Source organism: Osmerus mordax, chromosome 19 (assembly GCF_038355195.1).
Source record: "Osmerus mordax isolate fOsmMor3 chromosome 19, fOsmMor3.pri, whole genome shotgun sequence".
Taxonomy (NCBI): Eukaryota; Metazoa; Chordata; class Actinopteri; order Osmeriformes; family Osmeridae; genus Osmerus; species Osmerus mordax.
In genome coordinates, this window is record NC_090068.1 from 7,322,515 (window position 1) to 7,348,649 (window position 26,135).

General features: G+C 53.2%; 1 protein-coding gene across 3 annotated transcripts in view; it reads right to left on the bottom strand.

Moving 5' to 3' along the window:
* The window catches only part of abr (ABR activator of RhoGEF and GTPase), an 87,815-nt gene that overhangs the window by 49,260 nt on the left and 12,420 nt on the right, over nucleotides 1-26,135 (bottom strand). The window contains exons 1-4 of one of the 3 annotated variants that reach the window (XM_067256799.1): nucleotides 15,609-15,742; nucleotides 11,766-11,944; nucleotides 3,991-4,089; nucleotides 2,772-2,957 (exon numbers count right to left, since the gene is read on the bottom strand). In XM_067256799.1, the coding sequence (XP_067112900.1) occupies nucleotides 2,772-2,957; nucleotides 3,991-4,089; nucleotides 11,766-11,944; nucleotides 15,609-15,663 (519 nt within the window). In that variant the 5' untranslated portion in view covers nucleotides 15,664-15,742. Of the gene's footprint in view, nucleotides 1-2,771; nucleotides 2,958-3,990; nucleotides 4,090-7,448; nucleotides 7,595-11,765; nucleotides 11,945-15,608; nucleotides 15,743-26,135 lie in introns of those variants that run through there. The other 2 variants (XM_067256798.1, XM_067256800.1) reach the window with 2 other exon arrangements.

Sequence of the window (26,135 nt, forward strand, 5' to 3'; positions counted from 1 at the left end):
GAGGAGGAGGAAGAGGAGTGGAGAAAAAGGAGGAAGAGAAGAAAGAGGGGAAAAGGACAAGGAGGAGGAGGGGGAGATGAGTCGGGGGAGATCCGTAGGAGGAGGAGGGGAGGAGGAGGAGGGAGGTGACAAAGGTCCTTGCTGGACTGAAGAGCTGCAGTAGACCACAGGCCATTATAGCTCCTGTATTATAATCTCCCATTGTAATCACCCCCTTAGTGATGAGGAGATTCGGTGAGAGAAAGGGAGAGAGAGAGAGAGAGACATAGACATAGAGTGAGCCCGAGGCCAGGAATATCTCTTTGTAATTTGTTCCATCAAGGCGGGTTCTGCTTGCACACCATTGTGCTCCGTCTCTCCCTACATTCCTCCTTCCCTCATTCACTGTCTCTTTCTCTCTCTCTCTCCCCCCGCCAGACGGACGCTCTAATCACATCCTCACATCGGTCTTCCCTGCTGAGGGTTTGCTGGTCCCCATAGGAGCACCGGACCTCTCCCACTTTTCTCTTCATCTTCCTCTCCCTTTTCACCCCTCCCCCCCCCCCCCCCTCTCTCTCTTTCCCAGTTCTCTGAGGAATAACAGACCCCTTCCCTCTGTCAGAACTCAGCTAAGGGCACAGGACACACGCGTGAAGAAATAGTCTCTCTCTCTCTCTCTCCCTCTCTCTCTCTCTCTCTCTTTCCCTCTCTCTATTTGATGGCAAGGCAGCCAATTGAGGGGGGGTGGGGTGGGTGTCTGTGTAGCACACATTGTTAGGGCTCAGTAAATGAGATCTGGGTGGCAGACTAAATGAGATTTGGAATGGACTTGTTAGACCTGTTCAGCTCTGCCTCTCCTCTCCCCTCCTCTCCCCCCTCCACTTATCCCCCTCCCCTCTCCTCTCCTCTCCCCTCCCTCTCCCCCCTCCACTTATCCCCCTACCCTCTCCTCTCATCCTTTCCACCCTCCCCCCTCCTCTTCTCTCTCCCCCTCCCCTCCTCGGTGTGATGTAACACGTGGAGGGAGTGGAGCACAGCAACCACGAGGCCCCATGAGGCACTTCAAAAGTCTCAGAGGAAGATCAATACTTCATCCTTCTCATGCATTCTCTCAGTCTTTTCCCCTCGCTCGGGCTCTCTGCGTCCCCATGTTCCTCCAACACCTAGCTTCTTCCATATTTACCCCGCGAGACTCTCCTACTACGATTTCATAGCAGGCCCTCCTCAGTCTGATTGAATCTATCAAGGTTGAGATGACCGCGGCATCACAATGCTGAAGTGCCTGGGACCAGCGGTAACTCCCCACCAATAGCAACGGAACCTTTGCGCTAAACAAAAGGCTAGCGGGCGCTAACCATCGCTCCCAGGATCGATCGTAAAACCAAGTCCTCACACAGTTGCTTGTAAAAATGGCTTTAATCTCGTCAAATCCCACATTATGAGAAGCTACAAAGTAGACATGAATCAATATTTGGCTGACCCTTGCCAACCACCGTAATGCCAAGGGTAACCAAGGGTACTTTGCGCAAAAGCCTCATGGGTAGTCAGTGGTCTGAACCTTCCTGTGCTAAAGCCACAGACCCCTCCTCCCTCCTGCTGCTTTCCTGGGCGCGGCGGGGCGGGGCGGGGTGAGCGAACTGTCTGTCTCTATCAGTCACCAAGGCACACACTGTCTCCTAGCAACGTGCACATCACCTGCGCTCCCAGCATTCGAGTGGTGAGTGCAGAGTAACCCTAACATAAAGACAGGGAGAGACAGGGAGATAGAGGGAGAGGGAGAGAGAGAGAAAAAGAGAGCGAGAGCGAGCGAGAGAGAGAGAGCGAGAGAGAAAGGGGCGGAGAGAGAAGAATACAGAGGAACACAGGAGAAGTAGCAAGCGATATTGCACACATACTGCATGGAAAGAAAAAAGAGAGATAAAGACAAAGAGGAGCGAGTGAGAGGAAGGGAGACGTGCTGTTGACAGAGAGGTGACATGCCGGGGGGACCGGGCGTCAGGCAGCCCGGGGTCATTTCTCGACCCTTTCTGCCTTTCTATTTCACTTGACTTCACACTCCTGAATGGTGTGTGTGTGTTCCACACAGGGAGCAGTGGGGAGTGTCCCGTCTCATTACTCCACCATCTGCACACTCTGAGACTGCAGAGCGCCCAGGCCTGTCGAAATGTTTAGCTGCCACGCGACACACACACACACTCTTTCATCCACACACGCCTCCCAGTGACACCCATTAACAGACTCCTCCAGCCCCATCTGGGCTGTGAGTGTGTCTGTGCGAGCGTGTGTGTGTGTGTGTATGTACCGGATGGTGCATTTTACTATAAACAGAAATGCCATTTGTTTGTGCGTGTTTAGAATCCGACTCCTGCTTAATGTTTTACAGTGACATCATAAACGAAATTAGCCAACTTAACGTTCCATCATCCCAGATGCGTGGGTGTGGAAGGCGGGGGGGGGGGGGGGGGGGGGGGGGGGAGGCGAGGGAGGGGGGGGAGAGGAAGCGACAACAAAAAAAGAAAAAGGAAATGCAGAACAGCTCCGAGGAGAACCGATGCATGTGTACCACAGCAGTTCTGCTGTGTAGCCCTCTGGGGGGTTTTAACCAATCGGAGATCGATACCCAGGCTGTAATTGAATGTCTATTCCCAAAGGTGTATGGATTGAGGAGGAGGAGAAAGAGGGAGATGTACAGAGAGAGAGATGTACAGAGAGAGAGAGAGAGAGGCCAGGGGGATGGTAGCGGGGGGTAGAGGATGGGTGCGGTATGGGTCCTGGAGAAGGGCGAGTCTCACCAGCTTCTGGAAGAGGTGGCCCACGGCCACCTTCTCGTCCCACTGCTGGATGTGGGGGAAGAGGGCGTCGTAGAACTCCTTGTGGATCTCGAAGATGTCCTGGATCTTGTAGAAGATGGTCTCCACCTGCTGGATGGTCAGCACGGGCTGGGAGGTGGTGGCCGTGGCCTTCAGGGGACGCATGGGCTGGAGACACACACACACACCACACACACACACACACACACACACACAATTCAACGATGTAGTTATTCACTCAGTAAGGACAGCCCTTTTTGTGTTGGGGCATATTTGTGGCTGCTGAAATGTGCCTGTCGACTCGATGGCCTTGAGAGTGATGTATACGGCAGCGTATCTGTCTGAGGGTGGACAATGTGTCTGGGCAGAAAGACACGGTTCCAGTGACAAATATCCTCAGATAGACGGAACGCTAATCCATCAGGACTCAGACAGGAAGCAGACCTGATGTGTGTGTGTGCGTGCGTGTCGGGCTGCCGCCAGGCCAGTCTGCTGAACACCAGACGGGGTTCACTTCGAGAACACTCTCCTAAAATAAGCTCCAGCCCCTCTGAAGAACAGGAAGTGCAGGACAGCTGACTCCCGAAAACACAGTCCAGAGCGGTATGATTGTGGCCCATGCAGCAACAGTCGGTGTGTGTTTCATCGAGCGTGTCTGTGTGTTTTGGTCGGAATGAGGAAGTGAGAGGAAAGAGCCTTTGGCCGCACGCACGCACGCACGCACACACGCACACACGCACACACACCGCAGGCTTCTCATTGGCTGGATCCTGCAGCTGCAGCAAAGCCTCGATTGGGGGGGGGTCTACATGCCTCTTGGTGAGGGGGTTCCCCCAGGGGACCTGCTGAAGGGAGCTGGCTGCACTTGAACCTGATCACGCCTTCGGGGAGCGAGGCGGGGAGACAGGAAGTGACATCGAGCGGCTGCGCAGGAGGACTCGGTCATTGTGTTCTGGGTGCAGGAAACGCCGCGTCCGGTTCTAGACCGGTAACCACTCATACCATGCAACACCACAGACCAGAACAGGATCAGTTAAGCTGCTTCCTTTTTTCTACCCCGTCTCCAAAAGCAGTTGAGCAAAACCACTTGGCTCAACCACTGTAACAACTGCAGTGCCCTTTCACAACAAATCTTACATCTCCATGTAAGTCTGCATGGTGAGGTGTGTGTGTGTGTGTGTGTGTGGTGGGTGCATCTTACCAGCAGCAGAGCCTCCAGCTGGTTGATGTAGATCTCCTCGCTGGCCAGGAAGCCAGACAGCACCAGCTTCTTCATCTCCAGACCCTTCTCTACATCCCCCTGGAAGACACACACACAGGGCAGTTAGACAGGAACACACACACACACAGGGCAGTTAGACAGGAACACACACACAGGGCAGTTAGACAGGAACACACACACAGGGCAGTTAGACAGGAACACACACACACACAGGGCAGTTAGACAGGAACACACACACACACAGGGCAGTTAGACAGGAACACACACACAGGGCAGTTAGACAGGAACACACACACACGGGCAGTTAGACATGAACACACACACACACAGGGCAGTTAGAAAGGTACACACAGGGCAGTTAGACATGAACACACACACAGGGCAGTTAGACAGGAACACACACACACACAGGGCAGTTAGACAGGAACACACACACACACAGGGCAGTTAGACAGGAACACACACACACACAGGGCAGTTAGACATGAACACACACACAGGGCAGTTAGACAGGAACACACACACACAGGGCAGTTAGACAGGAACACACACACACACAGGGCAGTTAGACAGGAACACACACACACACAGGGCAGTTAGACAGCTACACACACACAGGGCAGTTAGACAGGAACACACACACAGGGCAGTTAGACAGGAACACACACACACACAGGGCAGTTAGACAGGAACACACACACACACAGGGCAGTTAGACAGCTACACACACACAGGGCAGTTAGAAAGGTACACACAGGGCAGTTAGACAGCTACACACACACAGGGCAGTTAGACAGCTACACACACACAGGGCAGTTAGACAGCTACACACACACAGGGCAGTTGGACAGGAACACACACACAGAGCAGTTGGACAGGAACACATACACACAGGGCAGTTCGACAGGAACACACACACAGGGCAGTGAGACAGGAACACACACACACGTCAGGTAGGCAGGAACACCCCCCCACACACACACACACACACACGCAGATCAACAGGTGAAGGGGCAGGAGATGTGTGTTGACGTGTGTAGATGCATGAAAGGTGTGTGTGTGTGTGTGTGTGTGTGTGTGTGTGTGTGTGAAGGCACCCTGGCAGGGTGAGCTGGTGTTAGTGACTACTGGCAGAGAGAGAAAAGCACATTGTTTTCTTCCGCTGCCGTCTGGAGTGGGCAGTGTGACTGTTTGTTTTGGCACGGTCTAATGTGTGCTGTGAGTGTGTGTCTGTGCGTGTGCGTGTGTGTGTAGACGCAGGGCAAGCCAGGCTCAGACACGCCCTGCTCAAAACAGAACTATGACCTCACCAGACTCTGCCTTTCTGTTCCCCTGACTGAACAAACACACACACACACACACATCCAGAACTCAACCCCGTCTGAAAAGCATCTAAATGGTTGACTGGTCCGATAGAGGCGGGTTGCGCGGTTGGCATGACGATGGCACGAGAGGCACAGTTGTTGCGGTAGCTCCCCAGCTGAGGAAGCTCCACCCACACGAACAACAGCCAGGGCCAGGAACCAGAGGCCCACACAGCACCAATAACAAACCGCCCCTCTCCTTTATACCATGGAATATTAACACTAGACAGAGTTTCAATAGAAATGGGACCCTGTGTGGTGCTGTAACAGCACTGTGGCCCACACAAGGGTGTTGGTGTTTATTCTCCTCCCTGTATGAACGTGGACTTGACACTGATACAACAGAATATCGCAGTGAACAGGACCACAGCACAGACAGGCCGCAACAAACAGATAGTTTGAACGAGTAGCTACATTTACCAAAGACATACAATTATCCAGCTAGGAGAACTGTGGCATATATGCCTTTCTCCTCATTGGTGGATCGACTAGGAAACCCCAGTGCGTAGCTCTGGGCTGTGTGCTAGCCCCCGCCGTCTCCTGCTACCTGCTCCCTCAGTCCAACATGGCGCCCAGGCCTCCCAGTAGAGGAGGCCTGAGTCACGGCCAGTGTGTCTGCCTGTCTCTGCTGAGTCAGGTCTGTGTGTGTGAGGAAGCTGCAGGACACTGAGGAGGGGAGAGGGTGTCAGTATCAACACAGATAGGCTCTTCAGATGATACCAGCCAGCCAATCAGTCAGTCTGCCAGTATGTCAGTCAGCCAGTAGGCCAGCCCACCTGCAAACACCTCTGACATGATGACTGGCAGGCCCATAAGATGCTGAACTGAACCCCTGCAGCTGGGCCAATAGCAGCACTGCTCTGACTCGACTCTGCATCCCCATAGGCTGCTCTCCGGTCATGTGACCAGGAAGTTACACTGAAGGAACCTGCTGGAGATGGCATGGCTGAACATGGGTCCCATTCACTAACTCACTCCCCCCAAACACACACACAAACGGCCCAGCACAGTATTCTATATCAGCACAGTTGTATCTTATGCCGTTTAAGCTGTCCGCCTGCAGTACTTTTCCAATGTGAGGTAAACACTCAAGTATCGTAAAGCAATATATCTTATACACACACATACAGTACACACACACGTCATTAGATACATATAAGACACACAAACACACACACTGTTCATATCAGATCTTTCCCAGCTGGTGGATAAGACATACTAACAGCATTTCGGTCTGACAGCAGAGTAAACACAGCCAGAACGCTGGGTCAACACACAGTCTGGAAGCATCCGTGTCCTGAAGCGTGTGTGGAGCCCAGTACAGTAGTGGAGGGTGTATGTAGTAAGTCAATTGTATAAATCCTGTTACTGGGTCTGAGCCTGCCAACTAACACTGGGAATCTGGAGTTTGTCCGCAGTCGCAAATGTATTTAGCCTATGCTTACTACCATGGGGTGAATAGCATTGGTGAGTGTTTGTGTGTGTGTGTGTGTGTGTGTTTGAGTGAGAGAGAGAGCAAGCCTGATATGTTCCCGGGTAAAGGTGTGACTGATAAAGGAGTTGATAATAATGTGACTCGAGTACAGCGTTGCCCTTTTTAGTAAAGCCCCTTGAACTGGACACACACAAATATATATTCAAACACACACACATAAAGATACTCCAAATAACGCACAAAGATAGTTATAACACACACAGATTTACACATGCAGAAATGTGACCGTTTTCAGCATTCAGGATCAAAAAAGGCTCTTCCTCTCTCATCTTGTTCCAGCTCTCTGTTTGCTTTCAGAAACATCATCCCAGACCCGAGAGCTCGTCTCCAATCACACCGGACTGTCAACGGTGACTTTCCAGGCAAACACACCCACAGTGAAAAACACGCAAACACACACACACACTGACGCCACGTCGCGAAAAGACCAATAAGACTTTCCACTTAGATATATTTAGCCCCGCATACAGAAGGAGCCTCTGTGTGTGTGTGTGTGTGTGTGTGTGTGTGTGAGAGAGAGAGAACGTGTGTTTGTTTCGCTTCCCTCCAGCGGGCTCCACGCCACTCTGCTCCCTCACCTCAAAGTGCCGGCGTGCCGGCGTCACCAGAGGGCTCTCCGCGTCAGGCTCCCCCTCCTCAAACAAGTCCTCATCCTCCAGCACCTTGTCCAGGTACCCCAACACCTCCTCCTCCTCCTCCTCCATGCTTCTCCTCGGGGGGCCCTGCTCCCTCGCTCCTTCTCTCCCTCCCTCCCTCCGTCCGTCCCCTGGCTCACCAGGGCCTGCCTGGGCAGCGATGTGTCCCCCCCCCCCCCCAGACCCTCCTCAAGAGAACGCCTAGGGCCTTCGAACCCTCTGGAGAACGGCCGCTTCAACCGGGTCCCTCTTTGTCTCTCTCTCTCTCACTCACTCGGTGGATCACTTTCTCCTCGTTCCTTCTTCTCCTCTCTCTCTCTCTCTCTCTCTCTCTCTCTCTGGTTATCCCGCTCTCCCGGCCAGCTATCTTCGCCGGAGCTCCACCTACAGTAGCATGGTTGTTGCCGACGTTGTGCTCTCACCTACACATGCGAGGAAAAAAAAACTGCGCTCGCGCCTGCATGCACGCACACACACACACACACACGCGGGCACATACACAAACGGCTGTGCACGGACACAGACCGGAGGAGAGGAAGAGAGCGAGAGAGAGCGGGGGAGAGCAGAGAGAGAGGGACCCGCCTACCCTTTCCCCTCCCCCCCTCCGGCTCCGTCTTCCTGGTGTGTGTCACTGTTCCGCCTCTGTCGACGAGGCCTCCCCCCTCCCCTCCCTGCCCCCGCCCCCCTCCTCTCAGCAGCCAGCGGCCAGAGATCACAACCCCCAGCCAGCCACTTCCTCCCTGGCTACACACTATCCTCTCTATCCTCTTTCCTCTCTCTTCTCTCTTTCTCTTCCTCTCTCTCTCTCTCTCTCTCTCTCACTCTCTCTCCCTTTCTCCCACTATGTCTCTCTCCTCCCCCACACACTCTCTCTCCTTCCCTCTCCATATTTCTCCCTCCTCCCCCCCCTTTTCCCCTTCTATCGATCTGAAAAGACACGCGGCTGAGACTGAATCCTGTTCCATTAGCTTCCAGGAACGGCTGCTGGGTGGGTTCCTGGGTCTCTGGTGCTGGTCATGTTAGTGTCCAGGCTCGTGAAGCCAGACCACAGCCAGACAGGCTCCTGTGTAAGAGGGCGGATAGAGGCTCTGTAATAGTGTGCCTCACAGCCCTTTATGAGAGCTGATGAACACAGCTTTGTAAGGAGCTAGCCTGTAAATGTTTTAAAGGCGCAGTCTAGACACTGTGTCTTCATCTGACACGACAAGGCTTAGTGTGTGTGTGTGTGTGTGTATGTGTGTTTATGTGTACATACACAGTTCAACGGTCCTGACCCCTGCTGACCAGTCACTCCTGCTAAACCTTTGGTCACATGATTAAGGGTGAAGGAAGTGTCTCCCCTCCCCCCCCCGCCCTCTCTCTCTCCTGCCTCCCCCCTCCCTCTTGTAACTCCCTTTTTAACTTGCTCTTTTTCTTGTCTCTGTATCTCAACCAGCAGAAAATCCTGTGATGAAGCCATGGACCAAAGTGGTCTTCTGACTGTTCTGTTCTGATGTTAGCAAAGTCTTACTTTTGCTGTGACTAGCAAAGACTCAAATTCACTTCCTGGCTTTGGTTTGCATCTCATATAGGTAATAAAATGCATGTATTTCCTTCACACAGACACACATATGCACACACCACACACCGCACCCCCCCACACACACACACACAGACTTAGGCTATGCTGGTTGAGTGTGTGTTTCCAGGGTGGTGTCTTGGCAAGTCAGTATGAGAGTTCGTTTTCACTGTGTCAGCAGGATGGGGAGAAGCAGACACAGCAAAGGACGCAAGCAGAGCTCTGCGCTTTGACCAGCACACCTCAACCAGCACCCCAGACACTGGACCAGCACAGGCCATCTCCAAGCACGCTACACAGTCCCGTGAAGAGGTGCGTGTGTGTGTGTTCAGCACAGATAATAACACAGACACAGATATACTATTCCCTGCACCCTCCTTTCTTCAATTTCCCCCGAAAGGGGAAATGACACCAGGCTCGTCTATGACCACATATTTATTCACGTACGGGGTGAGAATGTCCTTTTTCAGACGTGGTTAGAAATGATTGACCAATCGGAACAGAGGGGCACACCCGTGTAACTGGTACAATTCGTTTGTGGAGTTTGACCCCGCTGAGGGAGAAAGATGAAGTGTTTGTTTAACTGGCCGTGAAAAACAAGGAAACAAGTCAACGTTAATGACCTTCCTCACGCCTGGCCCCATGTTAGCTGACGGCTGACATCAGATTAAGTTTCAGCTGAATGGAAAAACCAGCAGTGTCGTGCTGCCCTGACGTGCTATTAATGTTACAGAGTGGGCTGCCACATCCATCCACGGGTAATTTGTGGTCAGACTGCAGTGTTTCCCCTAGGTTTACAGCTTGGGGGGGGGGGGGGGGGGGTGCCGCCCCCCTAATATAATGGTTGGGGAAACACTGGACTGTCTGGTGCTCGTAAGAGGACCATAACAAAACTCAACTGTGCTGGTCACACCTAAACAGCACCAGGATGATTGACACTCTGGAGGAAACGGCCTGCTCTGGTTGTGCCTGGCCACAGGATGGCGACAGAGCTGCAGCACACAGGCCTGTGCAGGATGAGGAGAGCCTCAGGGTTTTTGATTAAAATCAGGTGGGGGAAATGCTGCTGTAGAGCTATTACTTGGAAATAACAGTCAGAGTGTAAGATAATATCTTGATGGTTAGGAGTCTGCAGAAGGTGTGTGTGTTTGCGTGTGTGTGTAGGTGTGGTTGTGTGTGTGTGTGTGTGTGTGTGTGTACGTATGTGTAACTGCTCTTGTCTGCTCTTTACACTTCATCTGGGGATGTGGCCTTTAAGTCAGCTTCCTGTGTGAGTGTGTTGGGTCAGGGGAAGGTCAATATCCCAGGATGCACACAGTGTGAGGATAGACACACACACACACACACTATACCCTGTGAGAGCGTTAAAGCAGGGTTTCTCAAGCCTCACAAATTGACCGTGAGAGACGCATTTCAGTTTCAGTTCACACACTCACGCGCCACACCTTGTATTTCCCACGCTGTGATCCATCTCCAAGCTTTTGATCAAACTTGAGGATCACGGTTAACCCTTGTGCTGCCTTCGGGTCACATGACCCAAAGGTTCATAACGAACCATCGTTGTGTTTGCCCAATTTTACCCAATAAAAATAATTTTCTTTTAACCTTTGCAATGTGGGGGGTCTGAGACAGCCCAACGGTTAAAAGAAAATGCTTCACTTTGTTTTTGTATGCGGTAAATTTGTCGCAATACGACGGTGGGTCACAATGACTGATGGGTCAGAATGACTTGAAGATAACACAAGGGTTCAAAGCTGCTGGGACCTCAGGCACTATCTCAAATCAAGTCCGAATCTGGCCCATTCAGAATCGACATCAGAGCATATCTGGTCTAGCTCTGCTCTGGTTCTAGCTGTGCTGTGCTGTGGTGCTATGTAGGCAGCCCCTGAACACTGGCACTTCCTGTCACATAGAAGCAGGCTTCTGCTTGTAATGACAGGCTGCTGTTCTGCTACATCAGCTAGCTGCTAGCTACGTCAGCTAGATGCTAGCTACGTCAGCTAGATGCTAGCCACGTCAGCTAGCTGTTAGCCACGTCAGCTAGCTGTTAGCCACGTCAGCTAGCTGCTAGCCACGTCAGCTAGCTGTTACCCACGTCAGCTAGCTGCTAGCTACATCAGCTAGCTGCTAGCTACGTCAGCTAGCTGTTAGCCACGTCAGCTAGCTGTTAGCCACGTCAGCTAGCTGTTAGCCACGTCAGCTATCTGTTAGCCACGTCAGCTAGCTGTTAGCCACGTCAGCTAGCTGTTAGCGCCACTCCCTAAGACTGTGGAGTGCACCTCCTCTCCACACACACACACAGCTCCAGTGGTTTTAATCACTGCTAATTACTTGGGTGGTGAGGGACCTTAAGCAGGAGAGATCAATGCTGATTGGGTAGGTGGCATTGTGTGTAAGCCAATCCAAGGATGTGCCTGGGAACTCCCCCGAGGCTAAGGTCAGGGATGAGTCTAGCCTCCCTGACCCTCACCTTGATCAATAGACAGAGACATGGAGTGCGTGTGTGAATATGCATGTGCACACGCGCGTGTACACGTGCACTGCATGTGTGTGCACAGTGGTGCGTGTCTGCATGTGCAAATGTATGCTGTATGCGTATACCTGTGTGTATGCTTGTGTGTACATGTTTGAGAGAGAGAGTGTGTGTGTGTGTGTGTGTGTGTGTGTGTGTGCGTGCGTGTGTGTGTGAGTGAGGGCCTCACCCCGGCCAGCAGGCCCTCCGGGGGGGTGGGAGAGACGGCCTCTCCGTCGGGGCCGCGGGCGCACAGGGAGGGGGACATGGTGGGGGACTCGTCGATGAAGGGCATGGTCTCGGAGCCGTCCTGGGACTTGCGGTCGTCGGCGGCGTCGCCTTCATACCCGTCCGTGTTGTAGTTGAAGTCTGGAGGGGGGGAGAGGGAGATGTTAGCTCCTACGTCACACAACTACGCGCCCAGGGCATCTCTTCCCTGCTGCTGCCCCAGACACAGGTCTGCTGTCAGTGTACAAGGGTGACCCGAGGAGACAGTTTAGCAGGGTGGGGAGGGGCAGGTGCCTGATTCCTAAACACTCCCTGCCCCCCCCCCCCTGCCCCCCTTCCCTCAGCAGAACAGTTCAGTACCGACGGGGGGACGGGGGCGGGGGCTGTTGATGTGAGTGTGCAGCAGTCGTCTGTTGTTAGATTCCATAACACTGTTCAACATGGAGCAACATGGGAACGGTGTCGGACCTGTGACTGAGTGTGGGAATCTGCTTGTCGACAAGCTGCACACGTCTGAGTTAGTTACCGGAGTAGAGGGGAGACTGCTGCCTCACACACACACACACACACACACACACACACACACACACACACACACACAAGCACCACGGCTGGTATTGAATCCATTTACCATCTCTGAATGCACCAGCTGGGGGAGCAGAATGTCAGACAGAATGTAGCCCAGAGCTCTACTGCCCAGAAAGAGAGGAAGATGGGAGAGAGAGGAGAGACCGAGCAGGAAGAGGAAGGAGGAGAGAAATAGGGAGGGAGGGAGTGAGGACAGAGAGAGAGAGGGACAGACAAAGCAGAGTAAGAGAGAGGGGGAGCGAGGGAGGGAGGGAGGGTGGGAGAGACAGATCCCAGGTCTGATCCAGGCCTAGCTGTGGGGTCCCTGGAACAAACGAGACGCTAATTGATAAATAACAGAGGTATCATTATCCTCTGGGAAGGCCGGGACAATACAAGCCCCAGGATGGGGGGCCCAGAGGGGCGGGACCCGCCCATATGTCACTCTTTGACACGGATGGGAACACAGCCACTGGACCGCCCAGCTGTCAATCAGCTGGCCTCGCTCGGGCAGATAGGCCCACACGTGTTCCCATGCAACACGCCACACCATCTGCTGCAATGGGGTTGGAGGGGGGGGGGGGGGGGGGGGGGGGCAACATGCCTCCCCCTGTGGTTCCTCATCAACACTCTCACGGCATCCCAAACAGACGTCCATCCCCTCTCATACACATCACCCTTCTATTATGGCGCTGGGGGGGAGATGGATCTCGACTCTGGATTGATTTTGAATGAATGTGAAGTAGCCTCACCTGATACAGCATTCACACACGCACACACACACACACACACACACACACACACAGTCACACTTCAGCCAGGACACTATACAGAAGGTAAGCTTCAACAGAGACCTAGTTCTGTCACCGCCACAACACCCCTGTCAGGAACACAGGGCCTATCACAGAGACACACACACACACACACACACATACTGTACACACACACACACACACACATACAGGGCAACACCGAGCACTCCTGGGATCTGGCAGCAGAGCAGGTTGGTGTACCGTGCCACTGTCTTGTGTTCTCCTCTTTGAAAGACAGGATTGAAGTTCCCCTGGATCCGAGCGTCTCATAAGAGCAAACCCACAACACGGTGCTTACGTGACAAATAATCCTGCAAGCCAGCACTGCTAAGCTCTGCACTCTCATTTTCTATATCTATATTTTAATCTGGACTATTTTTAGAAGAAGCCCAAAGGTAACCTATGTTGCCTTACAATTCAAGCTAACTGTACAATTATTTCCTCTTCTGAACAAAAATGATTTGGACTTCGATAATGGACGATGTAAAATCTATGCAGTGCAAATGACGTGCAAAAGGTGAGTCAGGTGGCTGAGCGGTTAGGGAATCGGGCTAGTAATCCGAAGGTTGCCAGTTCGATTCCCGGTCATGCCAACTGATGTTGTGTCCAAGGCACTTCACCCTACTTGCCTCGGGGGGAATGTCCCTGTACTTACTGTAAGTCGCTCTGGATAAGAGCGTCTGCTAAATGACTAAATGTAAATGTAAATGACCATTCAAATTCCATTACTGAACCAGGGCCGTAACAGCCATAATGGAGTAATGGGTGGTCAAATCTACACAGTGAGAGGTGGGGGTGAGACATGGGTGGGGGTGGGGAGATGAGGAGAGAGAAGAAGAGAGGTATGGGGGGAGAAGAACAGAGAGGCGGGGCTTGAGAGATAGTGGAAGAGACAAGGGGGGGTGTAAAAAGCCTCCAGTAGTTTGAAGGAATTGGGGTGAATGTAGGCCAGGTCAAAAGTCCTCTGTCCCAGTGCCTGCAGCAGACAGACACACACTCTCTCACACACACACACACACACACACACACACACGGGTCTTTACACAATCTTAATACACTCTTTTGTTTTCTTGTTTGCTTGTAATGGGTTACGAGTATGTGTGTGTGTCTAATGCTGGATGTCTGCATCTGTGCGTGCGTGTTTAATCACTCCTCTAAATCTGTGTGTCGGTCTGTGTGTGTGTGTTAATGGGCGGCAGCGTGTGTGTGCGGGGGGGCATCTGCCTGACAGCATTAGGGGTGTGGAAGTGCTCATCATTTCTCCTGATTACGTCTGATTATCCTGAAGAGAGCGCTGCGACTGAGACACGCACACACACAGACAGACACACACACACACACAGAGACGCAGCCCAGCGCTCTCCACCATCCACACAGACAGAAGGGGGATAACTGGGACCCGACCCCCAGAGAGACAGGGCTGTCTGGCCACATCTCACACGGCCACACACACACTCACTGTGGACAAGCTGACCGCTAAGGCTAGGATGGACCAGTTCCAGAGATGGTACCACGTAACACACGAGACAGCCCAATTAAGTGGAATGAAGCTGTATGATGCATTGTAAGGGGTTGCCCTTTCACTGTGGACTGCTTTGGCAACACTGAACATCCGTGCCAATAGAGCAGGTTGAAATTAACTGAATTGAAACTGTGTCGAGTGAATGAGAGAGAGCGAGGGGGAGGGGGGGTACATCCAAGGACAGGAGCCCCATCTGGGGGGTGCTGATTCAGCCAACACCAGCCCCGATGCCCACAGCCCTGATCGAAGGAGGCCACGCTTGAGCACTCGAAGGTAAACATCACTACAGGCATCAGACCGGCACCAATTGTCTAATCAAACAGAAAACCAACTCTTAAGACAAACACAGGTCTAGTTAATAGACTAGAGCTTTGCCATCTGGCTGGTCCCAGGTCTGTAAGGGAGGGGAGAAGGTCCACTCAACACAAATATGTACACCAGTGTCAAACACTCATTCCAGCAGCTGTCAAATGAACGTAAAACATTATTATTATTTATTTTTTGCATCAGGTACTGTAGCTATCAGCCAGGGCTGCCCCCAATGACTGGGCCCTCATCCAACATCTCGCACGCACGCACGCACGGTCTACTTCAATCAGTTAATGCAATGATAGCATCACCTCAATGGCAGACACAAGTAAAAATCAATGCTACCCTGTCTGTTGGTGAGGGGTTCTCCAGCTGAGTATATCTAGGCCCCAGCCCCTTACTGCTCGACATCCCCCCCCCCCCCCCTTCTACGGTTGAGTAAGTGGATAACTGACATGGTCCGAGACGACGGGGAGAGAACTCGATCGAGCTCGACAGCAGGGCGGTTAAGGGAGACGCCGAGCTCACAAGCCGGTCGATTCGGCTGGAGGCTTCTCCGCGGGTCGGGCGGTGCGGGCGGGCGAGCGAGCCTTACCGTCAGGGAAGAGGAGAGAGCGGAGGACGCACGTCACCTCGAAGAAGAAAGCCATGTCTGTCCCCCGGCCCCCGTATCCTGCCGTCCTCCCTGCCTCAACACGGGGCGCAGCGTCCACAAAGGGTCCCTCTGACCCACCCAAACATAGTCCTTCAGGAGGACACGAACACGAAACGACACGCCCGGAACACCAACATGCACCACATAAGACCTCTAGTCAAATGATCCCAGGTGATTATAAAAAAAAAAAAGGGGGTTTAACACATGAACACCTCTTACAATGCAAAAATGTCAGCGAGGCCAGCTGCTTTGGATAGACACACAAGAGGCTCTGTGTGCAGGCAGTGACAAACCCCATCAGAATCACTTTAGGGAAATGAGGTGGGTACACAGAACTGTATGAGATCAACAACTAACAGGTGGGTGGATGCTAAGTAGCAAACACACACTGGAACATTCTCCTGTGCACGTGAAATGCAAAAAAATAAAATAAAATAAATAAACATAGCTGCAAGCAGCAGCAATGGCGGATTCCTCCTCAAAATATTCACATATTGTAAGACGGACATATTAGAGGGTTAAACTTCATTGAGTAACAAATGACAAAATGACAGACTAAAACGTCAGTGAGTGACAGCATGCTGGCGGCATGCTGCTGTTCATATGATCCGTTCTGTCCCCACAACATTAGTTAACAAATGCACTTCTGTTACTTTCTTTTGACACCACTGCCTTCCTAAACAGGCTAGCTAATATCAGTACCGTGTGAGTCATGTCTGGAGAGAGAGACTCTAGTGCGTCTACAAAGACTCATCTGCTGACGCTGACCGCAGAGGTCGAAGGGCAAGTGCTGATGCTGACGTGCTGGTTCCTCATCCCCGAGTATTGAAGTGTCTAACAGACAGTACCCTGAGGGGGACTCTGACAACAGCAGCTCTACCTCTCTCTTCCTCCTCACTTCCCGCTCTTTTCCTGTGTTCTCTCTCTCTCTCTTTCTCTCCATCTTGATGCCTGCTCCCATCACTCCCTACAGCCTAACCTCTGCTGACAGCCAGTTCCCCGGTGCCCCCTCCCACCGCACCTGTCACAGCCAATGAGAGGCTCCGTGTGTATGGCAAGGAGGGGGCAAAGGCTGCCATGACAACTCGGGCTTCACGCAATCGTGCGAAGGAGGCGTCAGAGTGAGGTCAGAGTAAGGTCTTACTGGGACAGGTCTATTTATACCAGGGAGAACCGAGAGCGAAAGTTTTTTTTTTTTTTTTTTTCCTGACGGAGGAAAGACACAGCTTGACTCCGAGCCCGGCCTTGTGGCGTAAACACTCGGAACAGAGTTTCCTGTGAGCGACCTCTCTCTCTCTCTCCGGTCTCTCCTCCACACCGGGCGGAAGAAACAGCCCGAGGCTGGCGTGGGCGACTGGCAGAACGTCAGGCGCCAGGGTCGACGTGGAGGCAGCTCCGCACGCCGGGAGCCAAATCACCGGGCACATGCCACGTCCATGGCAGCGTCCGTACAACCGTCCCACACGGAAAAGAGTCGCAAGCGTTTATATTCACCTGTATTCATTTAGCAGACGCTTTTATCCAAGCGACATACAGGAAAGTAGTTCAATGCCAGTGCTCAATATGCTCCGTTGCAGTGTAAGACTGACAGCTAAACGGGAAAAATTGTTTAAGCTGAGCACTGGCATTGAACTACTTTCCTTTATTCTGTCCTAATGACATACGTCATACTGTGTGTTCATATAGGGAGTCAGGTGGCTGAGCGGTTAGAGAATCGGGCTAGTAATCAGAAGGTCGCTGGTTCGATTCCTGGCCGTGTCAAATGACGTTGTGTCCTTGGGCAAGGTAAATGTAAATATACTGTGGCCAATGGCCTTGTTCCAAGCCTCAACTATGCTGTGAGAACGTTTCTACGAGTCAACCGCCTACTAGCCTGCGTCAGAACAGAACTGCAATACTGTGGAGACTACAGGGGCGATGCCACTTGCTGAATGACACACACACACACACGTCTGCAGTCTGCAGTCCTCCTCGTTGAGGAATGACTCCTCGCTGCGGCGAAGAACCGAGGAAATCCAATCAGGAAGTTTCTGCTGCCTCGCTCAGCACCTTTCTGCACAGGAGGAGGGAGCTTACGTAATCACTGGCAGCTCCCTCCTGCACCAGGGAGAATGCTAACCCTAACCCTTAGGGGAACTTCGGAAAACTCACATTTCTGAGCATCACAGTAGGACTTGGATTGCGGGCAGTTTCATCTTTTGTGGTGAGATTTGAGAAGAATGTGTGTGTGTGTGTCTCCTCTGGGGGCGCACATCTCCAGGGAAGGGCTGTTTCTCCGAGGGGAGCCGTGAACACACCGAGGTGCGTGTGTGAGCGCGCACGCGTGTGCGTGTGTGTGTGAGCGTGTACCTGAGGGTGTGCGTGTGAGCGTGTACCTGAGGGTGTGCATGCGTGTGCTGTTGACAGGATATGTCCCATGCGCCATCTGGGCTCTCTCTCTATACATGTAAAAGGGGCTCTAGCAGAACAGCACCAACTGTTCTCTCTCAAGTCCTGACATGCAGCATGACGCCTGAGAGAAATGAGAGGCTGCGATGAAGGAGAGAGAGAGAGAGAGAGAGAGAGAGAGAGAGAGAGAGAGAGAGAGAGAGAGAGAGACAGTTGAATCAATAAAAATAGATAGAGGGAAAGAGAGACTGATGGGGGGGGGAAGAGAAAGAGAGGGGGAAAGAAAGAGGCTCTGTGATTTACCTTCGAGTCCCAGTGTGATAATAGCAGGTTTGTAGCCCGGGAAGATGATGACAAGTTCGATCGACAGGCTACATTGTGTGCGTGCGACGGTGTGCACGTGCAATCTTTTTCTTTCTATTGACGTGTGGTCGTCAGTCAGTGGGCTGACACATGGGAAATTAAAGTTGGGAAATTAAAGTCGTTATTAAGACCCCCACAAACTGGACTCACTTCACAGAAAATGTCCATAAACAACCTTAACTGAGTAAGGGGCGGGGCCTGCGGCAACCACAGCAGAGCTATGGAACAGTGTGTGCAGAAACCAAGGCATGCTGGGATCCTATAAAGGTAATCTAATTGTCTCAAAGGCCTACATGACATCATTATCACAAGCGCTGCAACAGAGACAGCCCTGGAGAAAAGAAACTGCTGTGTAAGGCTGCTGGGAGTTTCAGCCGACTCCTACTGTGCTTCCAGGACCTGCTGCTACTGTTCTCACCAGAGGAGGCATGGACCACCATCTGAGAGAACCACTAGAACTGCTGTTGATGAGTGTGTATTCTGACAAGGAACGCATTGCAAAGAAGCAGTATTCAGGCAGACGGTAGCTTATTTAACAGCCATGAGAGGAAGACCGATTCTACAGGAGAGAGAGAGGAGGAGGAGGTAACTACAGACTTAAACCTGCCCGGCCTTTCCCACGGGGCAGCCTGCACGATAAATCCGGCTAACGCACTGATCGATCGGCGCTGAGACACACACACACACACACCTGCACACACGGGAGCTAGCCCACTCGGCCCACGTGCGCACACGGACCCCGAACGCGACGTGTCGCAGAGGTGTGGCAGGGTCACGCGAGGAGGAGTTCCGATGTTCAACACGACCGGAGCAGAACATGCATTCTTGTTTTGTTGTTTTCGCACACACATGCTCCAAGCGCTCTTGTAATGGAAGACACTGTCTGGGTTTCTGTGTTCACAAATCTATACGGAAGAATTCCTTATTAGCTCTTTAATTTGTCAGTGCACTGCTCCAAGGACACGTTGGTTTAACGTCTGCGTTTGAATGCACTGCATCCCAACGAGGAGTGTTGTGTTGTGTAAGCACGGCACTGGAAATGAGGGCCGTTTCCTCACACAACAAGGACAAGCCACATCTACGTATCCGGTAACTCGCTGACCACACGGGAACATAAACAACGATGGGACGTTTTCACAGAGAGTGCGTGTGTGAGCCGGTGACCACGCACGCAGCCGGGCCCTCGGTGAGAAAGAAGGGAGCGGCGATGCAAATGACAGCACCCGGCTACATCTCATCGCGCCGGAGTGCTCCGCCGTGTGCCTGGCTGTATGTGGACAGATAAGGACCCCCCCCCCCCCCCTCCCCCTCATCCTCATTCATACATCATCGCCGCCCTCGTTGCCATGGCGCCCAGCTCTATACATTCTAATTAGCTCCTCTCCCCGGGACTCTGGCGTGTCACTCTCCAGTGATTACATGCATTAGGTGCCAGCAGAGATTACTGCACACGCGGCCCTAAAAAACGGGCCTGACGCGCGCGCTGCACACCAACACGTGCTCACGTGGGTACACACGCACACACACGCGCACACACACGCCTCCTCCTCCAAGATTGTCTACGGGAGTACAGTAGAGTGTGCTTCAGCACGTGCAGCCTCGTGCCCACACACACACGCCCACCGCTGTACTGTACCGTGAAGTGTGTGTGTGTGTGTGTGTGGTGGGGGGGGTCATGGTGCAACAATGCGGCACATCCCACCACATCAGTGGAGGTAGTTCCTCCTCTTCAGGCTTTACGGATGCCAACCTGGGTGCGAGTACTTCCTGCTAGGCCGCTCTTCGTGAAAACACCATCCTACGTTAGCCTGATTAGGGACGCGAGACAGAGGGAAGGTCTCGGTCAGGGTCACAGAGAGAGATGTGTGTGTCTGCGTGTGTCAAACGGATCACCTGAGGGTGTCGTATAGCAGACCTGGCTGCTGTAACCCGGACCGGAGACAGGTTGGACGTCAGAATAATCAGTCGTTCATTCAATGCATGAAAGTCTTCTGATATAGTACCCGGCGTGAGACGAGGCTCGTGGGAGCGGAGAGCATCAACTGCGTGGCGTGACGATCATCTGGTGAAAACAAACACCCGGCCGTTGCCAAGCGTTGCCAAGCGTTGCCAAGCGTTGCCAAGCGTTGCCAAGCGTCGCTTAGCTGCGCTGGCAGATGTGAAGTGTTTTTGCTCTGCGTATCAGGCTGCACAGAGCGAGAGTACACACCACGCAACCCCAGCCCCCCTTTACGCGGGGGCCTGGGGTTGAGAGGCAGGGGCAGGAGTTGAGGCAGGGGCTGGGGCTAAGGAGGCAGGTGCAAGGGTTGAGGCAGGGGTTGAAGCGAGGGAGAATGGGGGCTGGGGTGGAGGCTACGAGGCAAGGATTATGAAGCTGAGGCTAAGGCTAAGGGTTTAGGCTGGGGCAGGGGCCGGGGCTTGAGGGATGCGAGTGCCCAGAAAGAGAGGGTGTGTGGGTGTGTGAGTTATGCAATGCTCTGACATAAAAGCCCTCCAAGCCAGCCACCATACTCCCAGACTATTCTCCCTGGAACAGAGGGACACAGTCACGTGGTCGGCAGGTCAACCAATGGAGGAGGAGGACGTGAGCTCACACGAGGTACAAACTCATCCTGGAGGGGGCCATTGAGTCCATATCCACACACACACACACACACACAAGCACAGAGAAATACACTTGCACACAAACAGCTTTGATCAAAACCTAAAGCACATCCAAAATATCCGCTACTGTGCTTTATCAACCCCCCCCCCCCTCTCTCTCTCTCTCTCTACAAACACGCACTCTGTCAACCTCTCAATTGATTTGGTGTCCAAGTTTCATCCAGAACAAAAGCTCACAAGCGTAGCCAGTAAATAAAACATTGCTTCTCATGGCAAGCTGTAGGCATACTCTAAAAGAGAAGAGAAACAGAGAGAGAAAGAGAGAGAGACCAGGCAGTCATCTAGGAGCTGTCAGTAACACCGGCCAATGGAGGCTCTACCAACGGAGCCCTAACTCACCAGCTGAGCGCTGACCTTTACACTAAACAGGCCGACGCCCATCCTCTGCTCCCTTCATCTCTTCATCGCTCCCCCTGCCTCCCTCTCAGACTGAGAGCATTTAGTTATGTGTAAAGAAGAGGGAGGTCTATAAATACTGAAGGAGCACCTGGACAGGAGCCAACATCCACCTCAGGAGTCAGGACACCAGCAGAGAGAGAGAGAGAGAGAGAGAAGGAGAGAGAGGCAGAGGCAGAGGGGGGAAAGGGTGGAAGCGGGGGGGAACCGAACCCCCATACTGTACCATTAATCTTTAATGACACCGACCCCTCCCCAATTACCGGTTTAATGGCTGCTGACTTGAGATCAAACCCGAACAATGGTGTGACTCCGTGGTGGATTTCTAAGGATAGCCTCTCGTTTCAGCGTGTGATCAGCAGTAGAGCAGCTCCATGCTCTGTTTGGAGTGGGTCTGTTCACCTGGTCCTGTCGAAGTCACGAGGGCTCTCGCTCAGACCTTGAGTGCTGAGCTCCCTAATGGACACCAGCCCCGCACCCCCTCACTCCCCCCCCCCCCCCCCACCCCCTCTCTATCCCCCCTCTTCTCTTCTCTTCCGCTCCGCTGACCTGAATGCTTAATCATGCCCCTGCCTTTCCGGGAGCATGTAAACAAAGCTGCCAGCCCATTGGGCGTGGGAGTGGTGTCACTGCGTGCTGATTGGCTGGCTGGGGAGGAGGGGAGGAGGTGGTTACTAACCCTCGAGGATGGCCACTGTCAAACAGTAACCCCCCCCCCTCCCCAACTCACCCCTCCATGCCCACACGGCACACCCCATCCCGCCACGACGCAAACACACGAAAAAGTCAAAACCTCGACAAACGGTTTCTCTGGGCTGGAGCGGTGAGAGGCGATGCTAATATCGATGCTAATAAACACCACACACACGCACACACACCACAGCTAAGCACATAGGTGTGATAACTGGTTCCTTTGTTTTCATAAGACAAGTAGGATGGTAAATGGTAAATGGACTGCATTTATATAGCGCTTTTCTACCTTAGCGGCACTCAAAGAAGTAGTGTAAAAAAGAGAATATCCCTCTTCACCTGCTGGAATGTGCCTCTGTTGGTGTTAACGTGGTCATTACATGATTTACACCCTCGCGTTCAGCTGGGCCAGAGACCGCATGTATTATTCAGAACCCGAGCGCGCTGAATGTCCTCGGCGCAGACAACAGCAGCAAGAACAACAACAAACTAACGAAACAGGAGAACCAACCAGCTATACTGCACAGGTAGAGGATGTCATCAACGTTACTCCACTCCTGGTTTGACTGAAACCACATACCATCAACTGAGCCGGTTGTTTTCAACCGCTTGGGACTGTCCTGGAGAGACTAGGCTGTCAGGTCAGCTACTGCCTTCATCAGTGGTAACTGTCCAGACACACACGCACGCACGCACCTTCTTGCCCCTGCAGCGACAGAGGGTCCAGTCAGTGATTCCTCACAGTGAGCTGAGCCAGGTGGGTTGGTCCCGGTGGTCCGATGCAGCAGAATGCTAATGGCAGCCTCTTGGCAGGTACAACCACCACACACACCAGTTGATGAATGACCCACAGAGAACATCACTCTACCCTACAGGCAGACACACACATTATTAAACACACATACACCACACACACACACACATTATTAAACACACATACACCACACACACACACATTATTAAACACACATACACCACACACACACAATCTCTTTGTGTCCTGTTTCTCCTCCAACGCACCCCTTTTCCCTTCATGTTCCTCTCTGGAAGCCGCATCCCTCCTCCTCATCCTCCCTCATCCTCCTCCTCCCTCCTCCTCCTCCTCCTCCTCCCTCCTTCTCCCTCATCCTCCTCCCTCCTTCTCCCTCATCCTCCTCCCTCCTCTTCCTCCTTCTCCCTCCTCCTCCTTCTCCCTCCTCCTCCTTCTCCCTCCTCCTCCTCCTCCCTCCTCCTTCTCCCCCCTCCTCCTTCTCCCCCCTCCTCCTCCTCCTCCTCCTCCCTCCTCCCTCCTCCCCCTCCTCCCCCTCCTCCTCCTCCCTCCCTCCCTCCCTCCCTACCTCCCTACCTCCCTACCTCCCTCCTCCTCCCTCCTCTCTTCCCAGCTCATGGCCTCTTCTCCCTCCATGCAGCAATATCACACACCCAAATACACAAGCCCAACCAGTTAGCATGGAAACAATGCAGATTACATAAGACTAGACCTCAGACCCCCTCAACAAGCCAATGAGAGGGTGATGGCGCGCACACACACGCACACACACACACACACACGGGCTGAGACAGCACAAAAGGAGGCTGGAGATCGCAGTCTTGCGTAACTCCACTCTTGGCGTTTGATTCAGCAGCGATGCACTGTTTTAGTCTCTCTCTGCGCCTGCTCTCTCCCCAGGCTGGGGTGTGTGTGTGTGTGTGTGTGTGAGAGAGAGCTGAAACACAGCTCTGTCTCTACACTGCCAGTGGATAGGGAGGGCGTCTTGTAGGAGAGCACAGCCTGAGGATCGTGCTCTGGTGCTGGAGGAGATGAAACACCTGAGCTGCCCTTGGGTGTGAACCAGCTGAAGACATGCTACAGTACAGACCCCACGCCTCCATGCAATCATCTGATCAATACCATGATTAATAACCTGACAGGATGACCCATTTAAGTTCACGATCCTGCCTGGGTTGTCCGGTGTTCTGATTCATGGACCCACCCCCACCCCATCCCCACCCCCAGTCCCAGACACCCAGAAGCCCAAGACCAGGAGGCCTAACCCCCATACCTGTCAGCCGGGGGTTGGGGTGAGGGCTGGGGGCTGGGGTAGGACGGGTGGTCCTGACAGCTGGAGGTGCAGGAGGAACGCTCCCTGTCCCTGACCTGCAGGGCTGCTGGCACGGGGAACGCTGCTCGGGGCTGGTGCTGTGGCTGGAACACAGCTGATGTGTTTGAAAAACACCAATCTGAGCTGGCCTCATTGATCTGGACCTGCTGTTTGCTCCGAGAGTAGAGCTATCAGCTACGCTCACAGGCACACACACACACTCACACACACACACTCTCCAAGACATCAATTCACAGAGGTTTTCTCACAGAGGTGAGTTTAGATGGTTTTGAGATCAATGTGAAAGTCCTTGCCAGAAACACCCGAGGTTAGTATTAAATTCCACGATCTGAATACCCGCGGCATCTCTCTCTCCCCATCTCTCCCCCTCTCTCCTCCTCTCTCCCCCTCTCTCCCTCTCTCCCCCTCTCTCCCCCTCTCTCCCCCTCTCTCCCTCTCTCTCTCCCTCTCTCTCTCTCTCTCTCTCTCCCTCTCTCATCTATCCCTCCCTCCCTCCCTCCCTCTCTCTCCATCTCTACCGGGAAGCTCTCCAGAATCACTTTGTTGTCCCCATTTGCTGAACCAGTGCACTGACAGCCAACACCCACCCCCACACACCCCAGCCCAGATACACCCCTAACGAGGTCCATTAAACACTCCACACACACACACACACACACCAGGCGCTGGGCTGGCTCCCCCTACCACACCAGTCAGGCTTGAGTAAACATATATTAACCTGATGCTGGCGGGTAGGTGGGTCCACTTTGTCCGGGCTATGACAGACAGGCCCCACGGGCCAATCGTTGGCCAGAGTCAGCATTCAAAACGTACACACGGACGGTAAACATCGATGGTGCCAGGTTAGCTAGGCAGTGACAACTGGAGCACCATGCGACGTTTACTCAGAGCAGGGATTACCGGCCGGATGAAACTTTGATGAACCCGACATCAGACCGTGACTACCCCCGCCAACAGCCCCCCCCCCAGCGTGCTGACTCACAAGGTGGCACACCCCCTCCCCCCCCCCCCCCCTGTCTCTCAACACGGGGCCAGCTAATCCACGACCCTCTGAATGCCCGCGTAAATCCACGTCTGCCCTCCTTGCAGCGGCTGAGATTAGGGATGAGTGTGTCCTTGTGTGTGTGTGTGTGTGTGTGTGTGTGTGTGTGTGTGAGAGAGGGAGAGGAGAGTGTGTGTGTGCGTCTCCGCTGCGGCAGCACTGAAAAAGTCCGGAGTCGGACCTCTTACGTAATGATCTCCCTCTCTCTGATGCAGCGCTCCGGAGTCACGGTGACAGGGAGCGGAGGCTAGTTCTGAGACACCGCAGCACAGTGTCCCTGACGGACGGTTAGGTTCGGCCCGGGCGGACGACTACGAACGGACAGTAGAATGCAGTAGAGTACAGTGGAGATGCAGGTGACAGGACTGGGACACGAGTTAGGGAGGACCCGAGAATGTGGATGTTCTGAGGTTATGACAGCCTCTACGATGCCACATCCACACACGAGCCGCTCGGGAACAGCCCAACTGCAGGATGAGTGATGCAGTCGTCGTCCCCCCCACCCCTCGGTAGGGATGAAGGTGAGAGGGAGGGGGAGGTGCGAGCAGCGATGCCGACAGTTGTGCCAGGCTAGCTCATGACTCACGCTCCTCTGCCGCAGGGACAGAGTGAGCTAACGACAACTGGAGCTGGGGTCTACCCACTCATCTCTCACTGTCCCCGTCATCTCTCTCCCTCCTGAGGGGGGAGGGTGTGTGTGTGTGCGCGCGTGGGTGTGTGTGTGTATTCTAACTGTCACACACACACTAGCTGTCTGTATACATCAATGCTAATTCTGACAGGAGAGCTGGCACTGAGAAGGAATGAGAAGTCTTGGAACTT